Genomic DNA, 24,748 nt, shown 5'->3' on the forward strand with positions numbered 1-24,748 from the left:
CCTGGCTCTCCTGTGACTACTGTATAGACTGCTTCCACTATTTTTAAGTTCATGGTGTTCTCTTGTGGCCATCCTACTCCTATAGGGGGCCATTTGACCTCACAGAGTATGTGAAGGCAGTTAGGCTTTATCTTCACCCCACAGTCTCCTCCAAACCCCTTCTTTAAATTTTTAATCATGCACTCCAATACAGTTGCCTTAGATTCACTTCCCCCCATCTTGCTAACCTTCTCGGACCTTCTTCTACTTTTCCTTTTCCTTCTGTCTACGAAGTTCTCAGTACCCTACGTACTTCTGATATTTCCACTCAATGACACTTAAATTGCCATTCTGCCTCCTTCCTTTTGTTTTTTTTTTTTGTTGTTGTTAAATAAAAAGTTTTATTGGAGAAAAATAGAACCACCACGTTCACAGGGAAAAGAGCACAAAAATTCAACTGATACAGAGCTGAAAGTCACAACTACCCAATGTTGTTTGCGATTACTTTTCAATTTCTTAAATGGCTTCCCTCAATTTTTTAAATAGCCTTGCCAATTTTTTTTCAGCTGAAATAGCATCAAGTTTTCAAAAAATTAAGAGCCTCAGTGAAGGGACCAGCTTTTAAGATAACAAAGGTGACACCAAGAGTCTCTTAATAGGACCAATTCTACCAAAAAATTCCTGAAGCACATAACTACTGAGTCTGGTAGAACAGTAGCTCAGAGACCATCGGGGATTAGTTAGAACACTGACTCAGATGGTCCAGTATGCAGAGAGGGCAAACAAAAAAGCTGCATTTCCCTGTCAGATGAGTTCACATAAGAAAACCAAGGAGGTGCTAAGAAAATCCAGGCACTGACTGCTCAAAATAATTAAGAAGGCATTCTAAATACCACATATTATTAGACAACAGTATGTAAAGTGATGCAATTAGAAAACAGGCAACTTAAAAAAAATATGGTCACAGGTCTTTGAGAACTCAAGAAAACAATCAATACAAGAGCTGAAAGTCTTCTCAGCTGAGGGGTGAAAGTGAAAGTGAAAGTGAAGTCGCTCAGTCCTATTCGACTCTTTGCGACCCCCGTGGACTGTAGCCCACCAGGCTCCTCCATCCATGGGATTCTCCAGGCAAGAATACTGGAGTGGGTTGCCATTTCCTTCTCCATGCCTCCTGCCTTATTGGGGTGAGAGGAGCCTTACCTGCCAGATCCTAGAAGGAGAAGGGGGATCGGCGTGTCTTCACGTGCCAGTCAGCACAGCCGAACCAGAACACGACGTGGTCCAAGACTGTTTCTCCCTTAACTTTTAAAGTCCATTCTGCCTTGGTGGGCTTGACCAGGTGTGGATGAAAATACAGATGGGTTAAATATCCCACGTCCCAGGCCGTCTCCGGAAAAGCTAATTCGTACTTACTTATGTATCCCCCTCCTTCTAGCCTGACAATTCCGAGGGGGTCAAGAATTTCATAGCAGAATACGAGCACACAAAAACCAAGTTTCTTCTCCTAACAATCCCCTGGCAATTGCTTGGTAATAATTTTCCCCAAGACGGCGTGGACCCCACCTCCTAAATGACCTTCACAAATTTCCTTCCTAAGCCCTAACACGCTCACCAACCTGTGTACCTAGCAATTGTTGCCACCTGCCTATTCCAGGCTCCTGTGGGTCTGTGCCCTTTCTAATCCCTCCTGGGGAGTGATCAGGCCCCCTCTTCCACCCTACCGGGTGGTTTCTTCCTCACCTGAGTGCTCAGTTCCCCTGCTGCCATCCACTACCTGCTAACGTGAAAGGTCCGGGCATTGAGAAGCAGAATCCTTCCAGGGGGCGAGGTGCCTTCCCCCCTCTAGAAGATTCGAGCCGCAAGACCTCAGAGTAGTCCCAAAAGGGACTTGTCTCCTCGAAGTAAGGAGTTTCCCAGCCAATGCACCAAATGTTGTAGCCACATGTTCTGGGAAACAAACTCACTCAGAAGGACAATGCAGATAGCGGAGTGCAGTTTATTACACCGGCGGGCCCAAGGCAGAGTCTCCTCTTAGCCAAGGACCCTGACCAGGTTTTCTGAAAACCTTATATACCCTAAGTGTACATGCCCAAACCCACCTCCCCAAATTCCCTGAAACTAGTCTGAACAAAGGAAAAGAAAGATACAACCAAAGTTAACCATGATTCATATGCCCTAAGTCTAGGTAGTTAACAGTGGACAATTATCAATAGGCCTGTGGTCATATCCCAATAAGCATAATAGAATTTATGATTCTATTCGGTTACACAGATAATTAGGGTATTCTTTTAGGCAACAGAGAGTCTAGGTACGAGCCTTGGGGCTCTTCCTTCCAGGGGCCTGGTTTTCCAGTTGGTATGTCGTTTCCACAGATACTGGGCATCTAGCTCAAAGTCCACAGTTCAGCCCAAGATGGAGTCCTGCTTTCAAGATGGAGCCTCTTCTGTCTGTTTCCTTCTTCATTTGTAACAGAAATGATAGCAGTGAATCTGAAATCCTGATGAGAAACCTCCCCCCAAAACTTCAGTCAGTCAGTTCAGTCACTCAGTCATGACCAACTCTTTGCAACCCCATGGACTGCAGCAGGCCCCAAAACATAACTTGCTTCAAAATAGATGGAAAAAACTTCTTACGGGAATGGCAAAACCCTTTATTTTAAGCCATCAGGGGTTACACTATTTGGAGGTTACAAGAGCTAGATTAAGAAGAGTGCAGAGTGAAATCAAGTTCTAGGATTTAGCTGCTCAAGTGGTGAAATCCTGAAACTTATACACTTACCTTGCTTTGTGATTAAACTAAATAAGTAAAAGAGAACTGTTCTATAATTTTGATTCATTTGTTCCTGGGTGTATATACAGAGACAGATACACACACACACACATACACACACACACACACACACACACACACACACACAGATTTTGGTGTTGGAGGATAGAGTATGTTGAATCTCTTACCTAGTCTTCTTCTGGTGGGAGAGGTAGATATTGAACAACAACAAAATTGCAAATGTTATGAAAGGAAAACAATGTTAGTAGATTTGCAGTACTCATGGCTTGCTCATTTTCATGGAACTTCGGAACAGGGAACTGATTTTTGACTTGTAAAATATCATCATTAGGAAATGAAAACCAACTAAAGTGATACATTAGCTTTAAGGCACACAGCTTCATAAAGTGTATGTTATATAACACATTATTCATGGGAGGATGATGCTCTAATGGCTAGTCTATTGAACTTCTTATTGTAATCATAATAATTAATAATACAGTGTATTAGGACTGATACATTTTAATGGGCATTTAATGTCTTCCAGTCTGACAGACCCCATTAAAATATATATTGATAAAAATCCAAAATAAGAGTTGCTGCAAGCTACAAACACAGTGAAATACATTTATTTCCCTAAATAGAATCTTAGAATCCTTCATTTGTAGTTGAAGTTGTGATTAGCAAAGATACATATCTTGGCAGAAGTATAATTAACTGAATGAATGGGATCATTTGGGAATATGCTTTACTCTTTGATGATGGGTTGGGTGTGCTTCTGTCTGGGAGAGATGCACAGACTCTTATTTTATGGTAAACCCCATTCAAATCCTGTGATTCACTGCTTCACACTTGTGGGGACTATTTTTTTTAAACTTCTGTTAGCACCATCTAACGATGGTGGAACTTTCTCTTTTCTTCTGAGGCATTTTAATAGATGATACCATAGAGTCATAAGGTGGTGCTAGTGGTGAAGAACCCGCCTGCCAATCCAGGAGACCCAAGAGATGTAGGTTCCATCCCTGGGTCAGGAAGATCACCTGGAGAAGGGCATGGCAACCCACTCCAATATTCTTGCCTGGAGAATCCCATGGACAGGGGAACCTGGCGGGCTACAGTCCACAGGGTGGCAAGGAGTCAGACACGACTGAAGCGACTTAGTATGCAGAGAATCACGGCAGCAGTACAATCCTGGTGTTGATGGTCATTTCAGAAGAAAATGTGTCGCTTATGGAAGGGTCAGCTTACCCCTAAATAGACAAAGTAAGTAATTTAGCCACATTAGCTGAGAGGGTCTTTTGAAGGACTGTCTTGCCTCATCCATTTCTGAATCTTCATAAGATGCTCATAAATACTGGTAAGAATCTTAGCGTAAGAGATCAGAAGGATTCTAACCTTCAGCCTTCAAATCAGGAATCCTGTGGTCTTCATATGAGAAGAAATGCACCCAGTTATGACCTATAGTAATGTGACCCTGGGAAAAAGTATGTAGCCCATTTGTGCCTCATTTTTGGACTTGTAAGAGAGGAACAATTTTACTGACCATTCTTTCTTCACAGAGTTGTCATGAAAATGCTTTATAGATGAATATGTGCTGTAAATCTATAAAAGTAATACGTAAGGCATTATTTATGTATTACTCAAGATATCCATGAATCGATTTGGAGAGGAAAATTGAATGAGATGTTCAGCTTTTCAGATTGACATAAAACTGTCACAGCAATATATATTGTTCTTTTTAGAGACATTCTGATGAAAAGAAAGCCTATTTATGCTTAAGTATTATCTAAAGTTAGAGGTTGAGTACAGATCAAACAGGATTAGTACTAGTTTTGTGTTTGTTTTATAAATACACTGGGTCTTCATGATTTATGCCTCAAGGTTATATTATAGATAAATTACCTTCAAATAATAACATGTAGTAACACTAATTCTTTATGTATCCTGTGTTAGTTGCCCTGTCAAGCATGTTATCTGCTTACTCTTTTAACCCTCTGTAAGTATCTGTGGGGCAAATACTGACATATCTTCTTTAGATAAAGGAATGGAAGCTCCAAGAATTCTGAGCTACATACACAGCTGAAAGGGCAAAGATCCATATCTTACCATGCACTACCTTTTGTAATAAGCTTGAGCTGCGATACTATATTTTAAGCCTATCTCTTATAATGCAAGAAAATAAGAAAGGAACTATTTAAGAAAGCCTAATACCTGGGTCTAGTGAAAAGAGAACTTGTTTAGCACTTTATTATTATTATTTGATCCACTAAAGTCATTCTTGTAATTTCTTACTTACCATAATATTTACATATAAGGAGATGTTAAGTGAATTTGCTGCAGGTGGGAAATTGTTTTTGTTTTGTTTTTCTTTTAGTCTTTTTTGTGTGTTTGTTTTAGCCTTTTAATTGGGAACTCAGTAACAGATGGGAATTGAGAGCCCTGGGAGAGTCAACAGCTCAGGTTCTCATCACTCACTGGCACTTTCTCTCTTGAGGGTCTTCTTTGTTGTTCAGTCACTAAGTTGTGTCCGACTCTTGGCGACCCCATGGACTGCAGCACGCCAGGCTGCCCTCTTTCACTGTCTCCTGGAGTTTCCTCACATTCATGTCTGTTGAGTCGGTGATGCCATCCAACCATATCATCCTCTGAGGGTCCTCTTTACCTTTCTTCCGTTACCTTTTATCTGATGCGCCCACTCAGGGTCAGCTCCTCAAACCATCCACAGCCATTTTTAGGCAAATTAGAAATTTTACCGTGGCAAACGTCATACCGCAGCCATAGGTCTGGGGTTCGGGGCAACTCAGATGTGGGTGTACCACCAACCAGAGGTCTGGGCCTCTGGAATGATAGTGACCACCTCGGGCCATGTGGAAGGACCAAGTATTAATTGTCCTGGCTCTTTAAGGCTACTCTTCTGACCTTCAAGGGAGGGCTTTCAGAATTCACTGGTTGTGCTGCCAGAAGGGTTTATAAAGCACCATTCTGGGGATGTGAAATTAATAAATGTAAGTAGAACCAAATTATGTTTTGTGGGTGATGTATGATTTCTGTGGGATTAATGGTTCTCGAAAATGGTTTTCAGAGGAAGTAATTGCTTTGACCTGATTGTGCATCTTCTGCTGGGGAGTGGCAAGAGCAGACTAAATCCGGCTGCATGTGTGTGAATCCCTTCTTGGCCTCTTAATAACCCGCTGTCCTTGGGCGAGTTTCTTACCTTCTCTATGCCTCAGTTTTCTGTCTGCAGTGTAGGGACAATAATGATTTTGTCTCTGGGGATTGGTAAAAGGATAAGAGTTCCTACACGTAAAGTACTTGGAACAATGCCTCTCACACAGAGCCAGCAACCCACAAATGTTAAGTATTTAATAAGCATTTCCATAAATGTTAGTTGGTAAGTACTAACAACTAGTGCTCTTATCTAGTTGGTGAGACCCATGTTTTTTTAGGATTCACTAACCTGGGAATAAAGCCAGGTTCTTAAAATGGTCACAAAAATATTTCTTTGCCTCCACCTACACTCACCATCTTCAGCCCCCTTCTCTCAAAATCCTGCTTCCAGTCACTTTTGGATCATCCTGAAACAATCTTTTCATTCATTCCTATCTGACCTCACATTCATTTTTGATAAATTTATTTATTGATCTCTGATTGATCTAGAAGGAAGTGTCTATAACTAACCTATACACGTAATTTCAACAGTCCTTAATGTAACGGACAAATGGAAGGAAAGTGCTCATGTACTTAGTCATGTCTGACTTTTTGTGGGCCCATGGACTGTAGCCCGCCAGGCTCCTCTGTCCATGGAATTTCCCAGGCAAGAATATTGGATAGGATTGCCATTTTCTTCTTCAGGAAATCTTCCCAACCCAGAGATCAAACTATTGTCTCCTGCAATGCAGGCAGATTCTTTACCACTAGCGCCACCTAGGAAGCCCAAAAGCAAAGTGCTTTGTAGTATAACAATTCGTAATGTAATATGTAAATGTTGGTGCTCTGCTCAATCGCCTCAGTCGTGGGTGTCCGACTCTTTGCAACCCTATGCACTGCAGTCCCCCAGGTTCCTCCATCCATGGGATTCTCCAGGCAGGAATACTGGAGTGGGTTGCTATGCCCTCCTCCAGGGGATCTTCCCCACCCAGGGATCGAACCTACACTCTCTTGGGTCTCCTGCACTGGCAGGCAGGTTGTTTACCAATGAGCCATCAGGGAAGCCCAATATGTAAATGTTTAGGCATAATGATATCATAAAGTGTAATGAAATAGTCAAGTGCTCCCCCTTTTATTTTGAGTCTCCCTGAAAGTGACAGGTGCAAATTCAGATTGGTGCAGTTAATATCGTAAGGAAACCAAGATTCCGTGCATCCCATTGCTATTGGTGAACAACTCTTGAGAAAGCCACAAGCAAAACAAAGTATAGTGTTCCTTTGCTTGACTATGAAATTGCATTCCGGAAAAAGTCAGTGTATATTGAAATTGGGTAAAATGCCTCGGGCTTATATATAAAGTGGAGTCAAGATCTAGCTTCAAATAATTACCAACAGGTTTTTCATCCACATGGGTGTCCAGCAAGACATTCAAAAGTGATATGGGATGGGGGAGAATTTATTGTTTTGCATAGAGTGATATTCATCATTGCAGCAGGTGTTGTGGTATGTGCCCTGGTCCATGAGAATGGACATCTAATTATTCAAACAGGCAGTGGGCTCTGCACCTTACCAATGCATTCCAAATAAACATCAGCCTTATCCTAGACAGGCAGAGCGCTAGCTTTTATAACCCTCATCCATTAAATTCCAGTAACATTCTTAATCACTGTGATGGCCTCAAATGCCCCCTTTGTCTCAGAGGGTGTACCTTATGTGCTCATGAACTCAATCCTCTTACACTTGATACCACATCCACTAGTTACTGTACTTCTGTTGCCCTGTGGTCCTCTGTTGCCAATATATACCACTGGTCATACCCCTCAAAGGTGTTCTACCACTAGAGTTCCACGAGGAAGAGGCTGCTGTTGCACCTGCCATTGTCTGTGCTGTCCCATGCCCAGTGTCAGGGATCCTGAGGTTCATGTGGTGCCTGCTTCTCCTCTGGCTGCTGCTGAAACTATTGGTGCCATGCCCCGGGTACCAGTCACTGTCTTGTCCATTGGCTGGAAGTCCACTGGTGTTCTCAGAAGCCAGTCAACACTAAACTGACTTAGTAGTAGTAAAAAAAAAATCAATAGTCAAAATCTTTCTTTACATTATAATTTTTTTCTATTGCTTGGAATGTTACACTCTCACTGAAAAAACATTTTTTTTCAGTATTGTTTTAGCTTCTGACATGAAACCTGGAGTGGAAGTAAGGCCTATGGAATATTACTAAATGCTGCCCCCACTCTTTCGTGTCATCCTGTTATCCTTGGCCTTCTCTTCCATCCACTCTTTCTTCCTTAGGACAGTTTTCTTACTGTTAGGTCTCACCCACGGTTCTTCCAATCAGGGCCAGACATGGTGAATTCCTAGTTGAATTCAGATTGCTGTCACACTAAAACTCCAATACACTGGTAAATAATAACCAGATAGCATTCTTGTCATCCCTCGTTGACTGTATGGTTTCAGAGAACATCAACGAAATGTGAATGTCTTGTCTTTTCCAGTTTTTGGGGGTTGGGATGGTTGAGTTTAACATCATTGAGTTCTAACAATGTTATGACTGTACCTGAAATATTTCTCTTGAACAGAATATGGAAATATGGCTGCAATTATCCTTCAAATATAAAGCTATAACTATTTATATTTATATTCTTGTGTTCCAAATACTGCAGGAGCAGGAATATTTACTTTCTCTCTAAATACAGAATTAAGAAGAAAAAGAGAGATTATGTGGTTAAGTAAACTTATTATGCCTAATTTATCTTTTCAGCTCAGTATTTTGTAATGTTTCTTTTTCTAGATCCCTTCTCTTAGTCCTCTGTAGGTCATTCAACAGCCAGTTTTAGAAAAGCTTGTGTCATTGAAGGGAGAGAACTTTAAACTATATTCATAGAAGGCTATAAAAAGCAAAGATACCACCCACAAAGTGATATTTAAAATTTTCCACTTACATGATTTATTGGTAAATCTACATGTGTTATGCCAAGAGCAAAATAAGCAAAGTACCAGGTGTACTCTTTTAATTAAGAGAAATTTTACCTTTAAGACAGATTTTAATAGAATATTTTCATGTTTGTAAGCTACTGGAACAACATTTGAAGCTGTTCAGTGGGTGAAAAGTCCTTAATTATATGGAATATAGCTCATGAGGGAAGCAAAACTGAAAAAACAACCCCAAATCCGAGAGTCTCATGCCAGTTTTGAAAATTTCTAGTCAGAAATGTGTGCCCTTAATGTCACTTGAAACTCCTGAGACCAATGGATACTGTGAATGGTTTAAGCAATTTGGTAAGTAAAAGCCAGATTTCTTGAAGAAAATGCTGAATAAATGCAGCATTCTCAGAGAAATCAGCCCATAGTGGCGCGTTGGAGGCCAGGTGAGTGATTGTGAGGCAGCGAGCTGAAAACCTGAATTGCTAATCATTTGGTGGGTGACGGCGGCCATGAACTTCTGTCACTTTTCACTCTAGAGCTATGAAATTGAATGAACACTCTTTAGTTCAACTTTTCTCATAAAGGAAACCTCATGTACTTTTTCTCTAAATCAGATTTTGCTCGCCTGCCTGTGCCCCACTCCTTTCTCTCGTAGTGGTACACCCCAGCAGCTAACTGGGCTGAAGGGACCTGACCTTGGCCCCGGGCGTGGCAGGGGGCCCAGAAACATTTGAGAGAATGCTGAGCATTATGTTGTGGTAAGCAAAAAAATAAAACACCCCCTCCAACAATAACACTGTTTATTTGTAAACAAACCTCCAGGCGTAGTTTGAATTTTTCAGTACCTTTTTTTGGAGGGAAGGAGATCTAGTGACAAAATGGCAGCCAAAGGGGAATTAGCCTTACTCAACATATAGTGAAATTTCTGCCCAATTCTGCTTTTACAACCCTCTTTTTTTCCCCTAGGCACCCCTGTCAGCTCACCAAAACCCCATCCTGTACATCCTCTCTCTTTGTTGGTCTCTTTTTTCACTCTTCTCTTTCTGACTCATTTATATAGATTTAAAGATCAATTTATTTTTTTCCCATTACTTCCAACAACATTACAAACTTGGTTCCCAAATTAGCATGTATCATTCTTTCTTAGAGGGGAAAAGAGGAACAGAAAACCTATACTTTGATATTTTTTTCACTGTTACTCATTCTTTTTCCCTTTACTTAAAGATAGCTTGAGTTCTTTAGACTTAAAATGAGCTTGAATGTTTTCCACTACTTAAAATCCAAGCTTTTGATTCAGCTTCCATTGACTGAGTCTACAGAGTCAAACTTCAGCAGAGAGTATGACTGTCATTTCGTGACTTTGAACCCCTGAGTGATGCCATAGCTCACAGAATTTTTTAAAGCAATAACTGCCCATCCCTAATTTATTGAAAATGACTGAGATATTATTGGGTGTCAGAGAATTGTTTTCCCTAAGACATTTAGTGTGTTTCATAAGAAATAGCAAGATATAAATGACTTAGTATCCACTACCCACCTATTTAAAGTATAAATAGCAGCTTGGGCTTCCCTGGTGGCTCAGTGGTAAAGAATCCGCCTACAGTGCAGGAGACATGGGTTCGATCCCTGGGTCGGGAAGATCCCCTGGAGGAGGAAATGGCAACCTACTCCAGTATTCTTTCCTGGGAAATCCCATGGACAGAGGAGCCTGGCAGACTACAGTCCATGGGATTGAAAAGAGTTGGATGTGATTTATCGACTAAACAGCAACAACATAGCAGTTTAGACCTAGAAGTTCAGTCTGGGATTGCTGTTACAGGAACATGCAAACAAGTGGTGTTAATTGAAATAAAATGCTGATGTGAAAACTCTGTAGCCTGAGTTAGAGTGAATTAAATCTCTAGAAAATAATATATGTATATAAGACTAATATTTTATGTAATACAAATATGTATTTATGTTATATATTAAATGTCATATATATAAATTAGGTAATACACATAATACACACAAGCACATGTATGCTAAAAGCATCTTGGCAGTACAAAAGATGAGAGATGTATGGAGAAAACATGAAGAGTATTCTTATATTAGAAAATAGTTATTTGAGTTTAATGTCCTGGCCTAAATTCTACCGAGTAGAGAGTTTAGGGGGAAAAAATTCAAAATTTATCACCTAATTAACATCTTTAAAGACCAACAGTTACTTAACATTTCAGATATGAAGACTCTTCCCCGCTTTGGTTTAGTTTGTTGGCTAGTTCAGTTACTCTGTTGTGTCTGACCCTTTGCAAGGTCGAAAAGGCTCCTTTGCGCTAAGGCTCCTGTAGCCTGCCAGGCTCCTCTCTCCATGGAATTCTCCAGGTAAGAATACTGTAGTGGGTTGCTATTTCCTCCTCCAAGGAATCTTCCAGACCCAGTGATTGAACCCAGGACTCCTGCATTGCAGGCAGATTCTTTACCACTGAGCCACCAGGGAAGCCCCAAAGATGCAAAATAGGCCAAATGTATCTGGCTGATGGGCTTACCCAGCTCAGGGTGGAACTGAGACACTGTTTCAGAAACTCTGATCAGGTTCTGCCTGGCTTCTGACCCTTGTCTGTGTCCTCATCTATGATGAGTGGACTCCTGTGTCACCCAGCTAAAACCGACAGCCACAGACACCAATCATATTGCCGATTAATTGGAGGGAAAGAACCTGAAAACAAAATGGTTCCATAGGAATATTTTTTCAGTGTCATAACCAGAAATCTTTTCTGACGTATTGCCATGTTCTTGACCTATTTCTGGCACTGGGACTTCTAGGCCTCATTAGATTTCATTTGGGCAACTGCCTCTAGCCTCTGCATGTTCTCTATTTGTCTCACTCTTGGAGTCAGATATTATGAAAATATTGATATTTTAAATATGTGCTGGTTCACATGCAATAAGTTTATTTGTAAATACTATAGGAGTAGAGAAGGAAATTGATAGAAATATCATGTATACTTTATTATACCAAAAATATAGGTGAAAATTGAAGATGGAGTTCATCTGTGAAGTTGCCATTAAAGAAGAGCTATGTTAATGCATGGTTTCATTTAAAATAGGCGCAATGACTCACTGTATTTGTGTATTACATTTAAATTGAGATTGACTTCAATATACTTAAAAAGAATTTTGAATCACTGTTACAAACCTCTAATAAGTCACTACTTATTCTGATGTAGATGATATAAATAAAGTTTTGTAGTTTACTCCAGAAAATATTCCTGAGAAAAAGTTTAATATTAATAAAGTGATTAACTTATTTTCACAGTGAGTGGGCTTAGACAGCTACTCTATTATCATATTTGTTGCACTCTAGGTACTAATATTTGTTGGAGGTTGTGTTTCAAATTGTTATTAATGATGCTCACTGATTTATACCAAATTATTCATCTTTGGTCTTACTGAGGTAGTAAAGTATTTCCTTCCCTTTTCTTTTCCCCTGGAAAATTTATGTAGAAAAGCATCAAAGCAAATTAAGTTGCCATAAGGTAAGAAAACAATCTTTCATGCTATTTGGTCATTGCAGTGAAGTCACATGGCAAGAAAATTGAAGTCGTAGTCTAGGCATAGCTTTTATTACCAAGGAAAATGAGCAGAATTCAAGGTTTTTATGTTGTCATGGTCAACACACAGAGCAGTCCATGGGGAAAATTGTTTTTGTAGAATTGCATGACTTTGACACTTCCACTGAAAAAGAACAGAAAGGAGGGCATTTATGGCTTGCATTTACTTTACTGAATTCTCAGTAAGCAGTTGATTGATTGATTGGTTAGTTGGTGAAAACTTTATGCAATGACTATTCCTTTAAAGTACATTGCTATGAAATTGATCTGGTCATTTTTATGGCCCAGATTGTGTCTCCACTTATATCAGGATGTGGACTGCATCTCATTTCCTATAAAATAAAGTGGAAGTTATTCTTTTCCCCAAAAAGTACTGTATTGAATTACTATGCCATTTATATTTGTGGTTTGACACCCTTATGTAGCAACAAACACAGGAAAGATATGCTGAAACTATAGAGTATCAACTATTGGTATAAAAACCACATAGGTAATAATATAATAATGTCAGGTCTCAAAACAGTAATTTTGAGTTGCCTGACTTCAGCCTAGAATTATGTATTAATCATGCCTTTATGCGTTTGGTTTATCCATTTTCTCAAAGGTACTCTTTAGCTAATGCCACTTGCTTAAAATAAAAGTAAAATTGTGTTAAGGAATTGATGTGTTTGAAGTATATAAATCCTCAGATTATAGCATTTAAGTTCAAGTGTAGGTCTGAAATAGTCCAGGGAGTTTCATCCATGTGTCACGGATTGTCTAGGGAGTTTTATTTATGTGTAATAAATCTGTTAACTAAGATCTGTTTCTGTTGACTAAGAACTCCTTGTACTGGTTGTTTGCAAAAGTCTTTTCCTGAACAAAGTACAGAAGAACAGACATAAATATTGCAGTAACTGGGTTAGCCCTCGGTTTACCCCATCTATGGAAACCTATCCTTAATAAAGAACTCCTTTAACAGCTTTACTGGGCAACCGCAATGCTAAACTTGAGGAAAGTCACTAAAACTTGCACATGTCTTTACAGGCCTTCTACAGTAAGGCTGCTATGTTTAATTTTAGACTACATATTTGTGCTTATTACGCATACTTCTGCTTTGTTCTTAACTAGCTAATGTGAAATGTCAGAAGTTTAAGAATCACATAAAAGAAAATTTAATAGATTAGCCTTTTTCAGATAGCCAGCAGTGGTGAGAACCCCTTAGTGTTGGATGAATTCAAAAGGAATAGCATTTTAGTTACACTTTGAAGCTTCCAAAGTGACAAACAGGTTTTCTATGCTATAGAAAAAGATTATACTAAACTACTATAGCCAGTAGCTATTTAACATGATTTTTGAACATTTAACACATGCCCAGTGCTCTGCAAAGGACTTTAAAGGAAATTCTGTATTTAATCCTGTCAGCATCCATATGAGGTAGGTTCTTCTTCTTAATATTACTATTATTATTCTCATTTTTCACATAAAGACACAGAACTTAGAAAACGTAAGGAATTAGCTCATGGTCATATAACCTATGAATAGGAACCCATTTATAGACAGGAACTAGAATTTTTAAAATAAATGTTATTTGCAACATCATTTGAAAATTAAAAAAAAAAAAATATTGGTTAGCGACTAAATTACAATGAGCTGGACCATTTAGAGCAGGTGTCTTTATGGGTTTCACCCGTGTCTTCTCAGGCCCGGGTTCAGTTTGTGTGGTAAAGGCAAACAAACAAAAAAAACCTAGGTCCCGAAACCCTCCCTTGTGGAATGGCCGCTTCCTTACAAGGCGCAGCCGTTCCCTTGGCTGTCTGCTGATGACCTTCTCTTCCGTGGCCTCCTGCGCTCAGCATGGGCTCTGCTGCTATGAGGCCTCTTGGCCTGAGACCCTTCACCTTGACGTGCCCATCTCTGCCCCCGACTGGAGCTGCCCCAGTGGTGCCTCATCTCCCGATGAGATCGTAGCAAATCACACCACTCTAACGGACACCATATTGAGGTGGTGAGAGAAAAACCATCCCTGCCAGTGGAGACCAGAGCTCACGGGGAGAGCGTTTATTCCCTGGCTGCTTCCCCGCAGGATCCTGGCTTGGAAACGCCTGGGCACTTCTCCCTGTGGCCCTCGCTCTTGCTTCTCTGGGTCCTTTCCCACACCTGTGCCTTTTGCCTGGGTCCGCAATCGGCTCCCTCCTGGGCTAGGGGTGGTAAGAGCTTCTGTTGTTCAGCCCTGGGAGCTTCACCGCCTGGTGGTGTTTTCTCGCAACTCTGCTCTTGCTTTTGTTACCAACTCTTTCTTTGATAGTCTCTGTTTTTAACTTTATATTGGAGCATACTTGATTCAGGCTTCCCAAGTGGTGCTGGTGATAAAGAACCCGCCTGCCAATGCAGGAGATGTAGAAGGGTTTGATTCCTGGATTGGAAAGATCCCCTGGAGGAGAACATGGCAACCCACTCCAGTATTTTTGCCTGGAGAATTCCACAGACAGAGGAGCCTGGCGGGCTACAGTCCATGGGGTCGCGAAGAGCAGGATATGACTCAAGCGACTGAGCACACACGCACGCATAGTTGATTCACGGTGTTGTGTTAGTTTCCGGTGAAAAGCAAAGTGATTTAGTTATACACACTCATATGTCTCATTCTTTGCCAGATTCTTTTCCCACACAGGTTATTATAGAGTGTGTGCATGCTAAGCTGCTTCAGTCATGTCTGACTCTTTGGACATGGACTATAGCCTACCAGGTTACTCTGTCCATGGGAGTCTCCGGGCAAGAATACTGGAGTGGGTTGCCATGCCCTTCTCTAGAGGATCTTCCCAATCCAGGGAGTGAACTCGCATTTTTTTTGTCTCCTGCATTGGCAAGCAGGTTTTTTTTTTCTTTACCACTAGTGCCACTTGGGAAGCCCTATTATAGAGTAGTGAGTATTAATAGAATTCCCTGTGCTCCACAGGAGGTCCTTGTTGACTATCTCTTTTGCTTAGTTAGTCTCTGGTAGTGTCTTCACTTATTCCTTTGACTCTGTCATCCATCTGTTTTCTCCCAGTGCCCTGACTGATAGAGTTATTTCCTGGTTATGACTTTAGCTTGTACATGTATCAATTGTTCTGTTTAAATTTGCTGTACATGAAAGTTCTGAGGCTGTCTTGCAGGCTAAGGAATAAGACTTGTAAACGTCCTCCTGCAGGAAGAACAGTGAATACATTCAGAAATACTTATCTACACTTCTAATCTCAAAACCAGTCGTTAATTATTAATTAAGGGCTTTTATCTTCGCTAGAAGTTTCAAAGTAAGAAATTACTGGCTAAATTTAGCTTCCTAATGTGAAATGCAAGACAATATTTAAACACTTGGGAAATATAATTATACTTTCACTATTACTTTGCTATTCATTATTAGCCACGGGGTAAAGCATTAAATCAAACACAATGTAAATTTGGCATCTAATCTTTGCTAGTACAAGTGTTTTCCAGTGTGTAGTCTTTGCCTATGATGTATGTAATTACATGCCACATAGAAGTGAAAGAATAAATAACCAAATAAAATCTTTTTAATACATTGAAATGCTCATTGTTCTCCAACTGCACATTAGCTTAACACCATCCCCTCCCCAAACTAGTTCATTGCTACAACAGATATTTATTGCATACTTCTATCAGTCTTATAGTCTGTGATGTGGGAAGTTCAAAAGATTCCTGGAGAATGACATCCTGTGTTCTAGAAGACTCCTTGACAGTGTCACAAGCCCATTAATCATTGGTTGGTAAGAAGTAAAATGAAACCCCAAGTTTAATCTTTCTTTACAGAAGACAGCGCAACAGTTAGCAGGTACTTAGGACCCAGCCAACCAGATATTAGAATGTATGAAAAGAGCAGTCTTCATGCATCTCTAATAAGTTGTTCCTTCTTACTCTAAGTGAGCAGTCAAGTTATGACTTCAGGACTCTTCTCAGATAAGCCAAGAATAGTTAACAGATAAGAGCACGTATGATACTTCACATCTGTATCTGCTATCCACTGAGACCTCAAAGAGTGAGATAGGAATACCTGAAAGACGGATACTGAGCCCTCCGTATTTAATTACTTTCTGAAAATAAGCACATGTTAATGAACTACAAGGCCATTTAGAAGGCTAAATAGCACCTCATCTCCCAAATTCCTTCCAAACCCAGAAGCTGGTTTTGACGTTGTTCGTAGGAGACTTCTAGGCTTCTCTGTGTGTTTGGCGGTCAAGGGATAAGGGGAAGGGAATATTTAAATAAATGGATTGAACTGATCTATTGAGAAGACCTTGACAGATAATGCCCAAAAAGGTTATGGGTTTCCCTGGTGGCTCAGATGGTAAAGAATTTGCCTGCAGTGCAGGAAGCCCAGGTTTGATCCCTGGGTCAGGAAGATCCCCTGAAGAAGAGAATGGCTACCCACTCTGGTATTCTTGCCTGGAAAATGCCATGGACAGAGGAGTTTGGTGGGCTACAGTCCATGGGGGTCACAAAGAGTCAGACATGACTGAAGCCCCTTGGCACACATGCGGTAACATCATAGGTTACGGTGACTACCAACAAATTTCTGACTCTGTTAAACAAGAACTTAGGATACTTAAAGCTTCCACACTTACTTATTAAAGCTTGATAAAATGTTGTTACAGTTTTAAAAGATATTGATGGAACTTATTTTTCATTTTTAGCTGTAATCAAGGGAAATGAAATAATTTTAGGTGTTGGGGGAGGTCTAATTAGAGTTGTGGGGATTTTTGTTTGATTTTTTGTTTTAGAATTGTTCAAAGTAACCTCCAAACCTGGAATGATATAACAGAATGTCATATATATATATATCTCACAAAAGGTAAAATTTACTTTAATCAATATTCAATTTTATTACTCAATCATAGTTTCAGGGGCTGATTTGGAAATTTGACATATTCTTGGCAGTTCCTACATTGGATTGCTTCAACTGCATGTTTAGGCTTCTCCACTTGAACTAAGATGACATGAAATCATGTATTCTTTTGACATATTTGCTGATTACTTCTTCAAAACCATTGAGCTCCCACTTTGGCGAAACACTTAACATGTTTAGGTTTTTCAAAGTCACCTCTGCTTGGACTTCAAACTGGTGCTGTGCTTCCTGGTATTAAAGGTAAACGGGAAGGTGAAAGTGTTAGTCACTTAGTCCTGTCCAACTCTTTGCGACCCGGACTGTAGCCCGCCAGGCTTCTCTGTCCATGGCAAGAATACTGGAGTGGGTTGCCATTTTCTTCTCTGGGGGACAACTTCCTGAACTAGGGATCAAACCCAGGCCTCCTACATTGCAGGCAGATTCTTTACCATCTGAGCCACCTGGGAAGCCCTAGGGGACCCTGTAGCTGCATGGGCCGGGAATCGAACCCCGGCCTTCTGCATGGCAGGTGAGAATTCTACCACTGAACCACCCATGTCTATTTAGTTGCGAGGGGGTGGGGAGAAGAACACCTATTTTCTTACTACAAAGGTAAAGGACTGTATTAATGCTTAAACTCTCTTGTAGTTGTGATGCTCAGGGAAAGAAATTACCTTAATGGCTCTTCATGTGTCACCTCCAGAAACAAGCAATTTGAATATTTCCTTAATTATGATATATTAGAACTTCATTAATAAGGAAGTCTTACAAATAGGCTATCATTTTTTGAGAAAGGTCACACTGTGCTAAATAATGAGGTATGGGAATATATTGAACAACTTGACTTCTGCTGACTTTTACTTAAGAGCATGAAGTATTTTAAATTAGACTGTGTTAGTATTGATGAAACATGCACAAGGAGGGGAATGATTTAAAGGCTTTATTCTATTTGGGGAGCTAGATAAATTGTATAATTTGAAACTAAAGCTCTGTGACCTGGCAGTAAGGAAACAACAACTCTTAATATACTGTTGGAGAGAGTGAAATTGGGGCAACCTTTTTAGAAGGCAGTTGAGTAATGTTGATCAAATTTACAATGCATTTACCCATTGACCCAACAATTACACATGTAGATTTGAATTCATCCCTAGATAAACTTGTAAAAGTACACCAGATTAGATGTTAAGAGTGTTCATGATAGTATGTTTGAAATAGCAGAAGAAAAACATTGCAGAAATAATCTAAATACACAGCAATAAGGGAATGGTTAAATTAAATATATTCATTAAATGGAACACCGCAAACCATTAAGAAGTATAAGGTAATTCTGCATATGCTGATATGGATAACAGAATTACCTTCTATCAATATGTGTTCATAAGTAAGTCATCATTTTTGGTTTTTACTTTTACACACTTAAAAAACTCATTAAATAATATTCTTGGAGAAGGAAATGACAACCCACTCCAGTATTCTTGTCTGGAAAATCCCATGGACAGGGGAGAGGAGCCTGGTGGGCTACAGATGAACTGTAGAGGTCTCAAAGAGTCAGACACGACTGAGCGACTAAGCACAAATAATATTCTACAAAATAATGAAACACTCTTCTTGAGGTTATCAAGGTCAAGAAGCATGACATACTCTAGCTTGTGAAGGACTGCATTGTCAGGAAGTCAACTCAAGCTGTCTATGTGGTATTCTCATCGCAAACGGAAGTCAGTTCCTACACCACCATTCCCTGAATCCAGAGTGCATCTCTTAGCTGTACAGAAGACAGACCTTCCTGGGGAGGGAGAGGGAGACATTATATCTATTTCCCTTCCTGAGCAAGAAAATTTAAATATTACTACAATTGTTTTACTAGTCTATGGTAAGAGAACATACCACTAAGCAAAGGACTCTCTAAACATGCCTTCATGCTTGATGGATCTAACCTTGATTCAGAATGGAGAGAAAATTTGCTGCCTATTTCCCTTGGACCCAGGAGGTTAACACAGCAGACTCTATTTTGGAAGCCACTCCAAAAGGAAACAATAAAATGACTGTCTTTTGCTCTTTTGAATCTTTCAGAATTGCAACTTCTGGTGAGCCCTTCTGTGTGTCTGGATCAGAGTATACAATTAATGCTGAGGACTTCAAGTCACCTTTTAAAAACACTGAAGTCGCATATGTGGAAACCAGAGGACTGGAGACGTGAACAGCTGTAAGCTAATCATCTTGAATTATTACACCAAGCATGCATTTTAGAAGATAGCCAATAAGAAAAAAAGCACTAGACACATCTAGGGGTTTTTACATGTTTGAAGTTTTAGGTTCTGTTACATAAATTTTCAACTATCTCTTCTTAATAAAGAATGCCACAGTCTATTTTCTTCTAGACTAATTCAAACCTCTCTTGCCATAGAATAAACATTTGGGTAAATAGGACTCTTATCTAGAAAGTTACACTAATGGAAATTGAATTTAAAAGCTTGACAGTGTGAAACTATAAAATTTTAACTTCCATTTTATATTCAAATAACACGCCTTAGTCTATGAATATGGCTGAATGATTTTTTTCTAGTTATTTTTTTAGGACTCTAAGAAAACAACTGTAGGGTACCAAGTTACTTAAGTTGCTTCCAGGGAAATGATTTTGTCATGTAGATAAATTACAGTGAAAAACTAAGAGATTTTAATTATCTTATCCGAGGTGCAAAAGAGTTTGCCTCATGTCATTTTATAATTTTTAGATAGTATTTGAAGAATCATATGCATTTCTGCTTATGTAGACTTCAAAAGATGAAATAGCACTCTCTTTTCATTGCCTGAACTTAGATAATTGGAATACAGAAATAGGGTGCAGAAGAGAAAATAGCTATACATTCTGGTTGAAGAAGGAAATGGCAACCCACTCCAGTATTCTTGCCTGGAGAATTCCATGGACAGAGCAGCCTGGTGGGCTACAGTCCACGGGGTCGCAAAGAGTCGGACACGACTGATCGAGTCACACACACACATACATTTTGGTACCATTTATGATGGATGTGGGCTTCCATGGTGACTCAGATGGTAAAGAATCTGCCTGTAATGCGGGAGTCGCAGGTTCGATCCCCGGGTCGGATAGATCCCCTGGAGAAGGCAACGGCAACTCACTCCAGTATTCTTGCCTGGAGAATTGCATGGACAGAAGAGCCTGGCAGGCTATAGTCCATAGAGCCGAATCTCAAAGAGTAGGACACAACGGAGAGACTAACACACATACACACATGATCAAAGTCTATTTGCTTCATCACAAAATATTCAACTAGTGTTTGTTTTTTTTTTCCTTTTTTCCTTTTTTAGACTGAGGTGTTTCCTGAAACTTCATCCCTTAAATTAACCCTTAATGATCCTGTGGTGTAGATTATTGCATGCATGCGTGCTCAGATGCTTCAGTCAGGCCCAACTCTTTCCAACCTCATGGACTGTAGCCCGCCAGGCTCCCCTGCCCATGGGGATTCTCCAGGCAAGAATACTGGAGTGGGTTGCCATGCCCTTCTCCAGGGGATCTTCCCAATCCAGGGATCGAACCTGCGTCTCTCATGTCTCCTGCATTAGCAGGCAGGTTCTTTACCACTAGCACCACCTGTGGATTATAAGTAGAATAAAATTAGTGGGGAAAGTATTCTGGCATATTTTTCATGATCTGTCCACTACTCAGAAACAATATCTTGTAGAGGAAAAGATAGAGCAAAGGTAGACAAGGGCAGAACAGGAAGATTTCAGGGGTTTCCTAAACTTTTATTTGTATATCTTTTGTTGGGATGGTACCAGATGTGACTAATGTAACATTTTTTTTTTAGATCTTTAAACCTTATTTTTGGTATTATTTTAGCTTTTGTTTAGGGAAGCCCATACACTGAAGGCTGGGATCCAAGGAGTGAAAGATGGGATGTACAAAGTGCTGAGGTAATTTACAATTTACATACTCACTCCAACTTATGGAGCTTTAATTATGTTTTATAATTTTTAGGAATCAAACCACAGCCCTTGCTCCACAAGAAACACTCTTGAGAGCCAAAGATTTATCTGTAATTCTTAAAGCATATGTACTGGTGACATCCTTAACTCCTCTGCGTGCATTCATTCATTCGACTGGCACAATTTGGAATCCACCAAAGAAAAAACGCTTCACTGTTAAGGTAAAATTTCCATCGAAGCAGTTATTTCCCACAAAGTATACTGAAGATAAGTAAAGTGAGTTGGGCTCCCTTTTTTTGACCTTTCTGATTATCATAAACTCCCATGGAACAAAGATTGTATCGTTTTATTGCTGCAAGCAGAGATTTTCATTTAATAAGTGTAGTTCAAAAATCACCTAGAAACAGCTTCACTCGGGATCACAAAGGCTACATCTTATTTTTTTTTCCCCTCAATTTATCATTTTAGTAAGTTCTTTGACCCATTATAAAGCTAGTTTTCAGCTATGGTCTGTTTTTCTTGACTTGACTTTCTACTTAAGAAAAATGTAGTCAGTGCAACAAAGGAAAATATAGTTTTGCCCTTATGCTTTTTGCCTTATTTTTAGGAAGCATAGTGCCTATTTCATTTTGGCATTCAATATGGAATATTTGTTGAGTAAAAAACAACTCTCTCAAGGATGCCTGACATAGTGAGCCCTGATATAAAGCATGATGAGAAAGTTTTCAGGGAAGAACTTAATAATAACCTCCAAAAAGTTTAGTTATAAGAGGTAATTCAGCTTAGCTTAGTCTAGTAAGTATATTTGATAAATTTTAAGGAGTTTCTGATTTTACAGAAATAATTGTTCAGATCTCAGGTAAGAGGAAATGCATAATGCATTCTTTCAGTTTCCTCCCACTTCCTCTTATCTGTTTTCTGAACAATTACTTCTATAAAATCAAACGCAATGCCTTCAAAGAACAAATACCACACAATCCCACATAGAGAAGGAATCTAAACTAGTCAAACTCACAGGAGCAAAGAATAGAATGGTGATTACCAGGGGCTGGAGAGGTGTTAGTCTAAGGATATAAAATTTCAGTTATGCTAAATGAGTCCTAGAGATCTATATACTTACAGTATAGTGCCTATAGTTAATAATACTGAGATTTGCTAAGAGGATAGATTTTAAGTGTTCTTATCACTAAACAAATAAATAGGTAGGATGAAGGAAAACTTTTGGAGGGGATAGATATGTTTATAACTTGATTGCGGTGATGGGTTTATGGGTGTATATGTATCTCTAAACTCATCATCTTGTATACATTAAATTTGTACAGATTTTTGTATTCTAATCAGAATAAAATGGTTTAATAAAAAGAGAAGGCACAAGTGCCTCTTATAATTTCAAGAGATTTAAAAGTGGCTGTAAATGATACTTTTCAGAAGTTATCTTACATAAACTACACTTTAAGTTTTGGAAAATCTTCCAACAGTGAAAGATTTTTAAAAGGCATGTTTAAATATTGTCAATGAAAAAACAGATAAGCATGATAAAAGATGCAAGGGTTACATTGCTTAATAAAATAGATAACTGATATTGTAAGGAAATGGTGTTGATGACTTAGGTCTTAAGAGTATTAAGAGTATTGTCCTTAAATTTAAGGACAATAATCAGTATTCTATATCAGTATATATGATTTTTAATTAATCATGAAAAACTGGAATCTAATTTGGTTTGTCTTTTGTGTTATCTCCTACAAGTCTTCACAGTGGCTATTTATATTCCCTAAGAACCTTTAATTATTCTCCAGTTGCCCTTTTCTGTTAAATTGAATTGTATGAAATTGCTGACAATTGTGACCTACAAAAAATTACAATTTCCTATGATTCAACCAAGTAATTGGAACTTGGATATTGAAAGATACAAGAATCACATTCCTCAATTCACTTCACATCCATGTATTTGGCAAATATTTGTTGAGCAGAGACCAGAACTCCTGTCCTTGTAGAACTTGAAACATCTGTGCGCGCAGTCCTCCTCTCTTGTTTTATCTATACTATTTATTACATTTTATTCCCAGTTCCCACTTCATTCTCCTTCCCCTCAAGGGTGAGTTACTCAGTTGTGACCGACTCTTTGTGACCGCATGGACTGTAACCCACCCGATCCTCTGTCTGTGGAATTCTTCAGCAAAGAATACTGTGGTGGGTTGCCATGCCCTTCTCCAGGGGATCTTCCTGACCCAAGGATCAAACCTGGGTTTTCCGCATTGCAGGCAGATTCTTTGCCATCTGAGCCCAGGGAAGCCCCTCAAAGGCCATCATTATAATGACAATGTGTATCTTTTTGTGCATATTTTTGTAAAATAAGCTTCTTTATTTTGTTATGCCTGTAAGCATTTTTAGTATATAAAATGTATTATATTAGATAATTTTTTTCTAACCTTTTTTTTAAAAAAATGCAGCATTGCATACTTTTAGGAAGAAACTGCTATGTGTACATCTTCTGTGTTACTTTTCACTGATTTATGGTATTGCTAATGTGTATTCCATTGTATTTTACCTATCCACAGCTCCAGTGATAGACATCCTGATTGCTTCAACTCTTGGCTGAAGCAAACAATACTTCAAATGTACAAATCCTTCTGTTTGACTCTTTATGAACCTGCATATCATTTTCCGAAGAATACATACCCAGAGCTGGAGTTGCTGGGTCATAAAATAGGGGTTCATTTGATAGAATTAAATAATGCCAGTTTTCCCTTCAGAATGCATATATCCATTTCAATGCCCCCAAAATTAGGCCAATATTTGACCTTTTCCAGCTGCATCAAGTGAAAAGTGGGAACTCATTCTTGCAAATAGCTCAATTTGTCATCTATTAACTTTATTACAGTGTTCTGTTTTGACTAGAAATCTTCAGCTGATTAATCAAATTAATTTTTTCCTTATGGTTCTTCTTCAGAAATTTGGCCTCAGAAATCATTTCTAATCTCTTAAGTCACAAAAATGTGCTTCTCCATTTTTTCCCATTACCTTTATAATTTTTTCTGGACATATAAATATTTAACTCAATTAGAGTTCTACCTCTAATGCAGGTTTTTCCTCTATGTAATTGGTTCTCATGAATTAAAAACTTATCATTCCCTATGAATCCGACATCACTTGTATTGTATAAGATTCCACCTGTATACGGGGATGCCTCTGGGATTTCTGTTCTGTTCCAGTTGGCCCACTTGTTTTTATTATTTTGGCAATATAAATATTTATTCATGCCTGACAGGGGAGGTTCATCTTTTTTGCTTTTTCTTTTCAAGATTAGGTTAACTATGTGGTAGACATTTATTTCCTTATAAACATTTTAGAATATCAAGTATAACTTTTTACATCCTACTGAAATTTCAATATATAATAACATTGAATTTATAGTTTAATTTTTGAAGAATTGATTTTCATAATATTAAGTCTCTCTGTTATTCAGGTCATTTTATTTGTCCTTTGTTAGAGTTTATTATTTTTTCCTCCACAGAGATCATATATAGTCTTGCTTA

The 24,748-nt window shown here is 39.0% G+C and overlaps 1 protein-coding gene across 1 annotated transcript in view; it reads left to right on the top strand.

Moving 5' to 3' along the window:
• Nucleotides 1–24,748, top strand: part of CPED1 (cadherin like and PC-esterase domain containing 1) — a 313,542-nt gene that overhangs the window by 86,448 nt on the left and 202,346 nt on the right. The window contains exons 6-7 of the mRNA XM_043463564.1: nucleotides 19,341–19,473; nucleotides 21,265–21,433. Coding sequence (XP_043319499.1) covers nucleotides 19,341–19,473; nucleotides 21,265–21,433 — 302 coding nt within the window. The remainder of the gene's footprint in view (nucleotides 1–19,340; nucleotides 19,474–21,264; nucleotides 21,434–24,748) is intronic.

Source organism: Cervus canadensis, chromosome 3, assembly GCF_019320065.1.
Source record: "Cervus canadensis isolate Bull #8, Minnesota chromosome 3, ASM1932006v1, whole genome shotgun sequence".
NCBI lineage: Eukaryota > Metazoa > Chordata > Mammalia > Artiodactyla > Cervidae > Cervus > Cervus canadensis.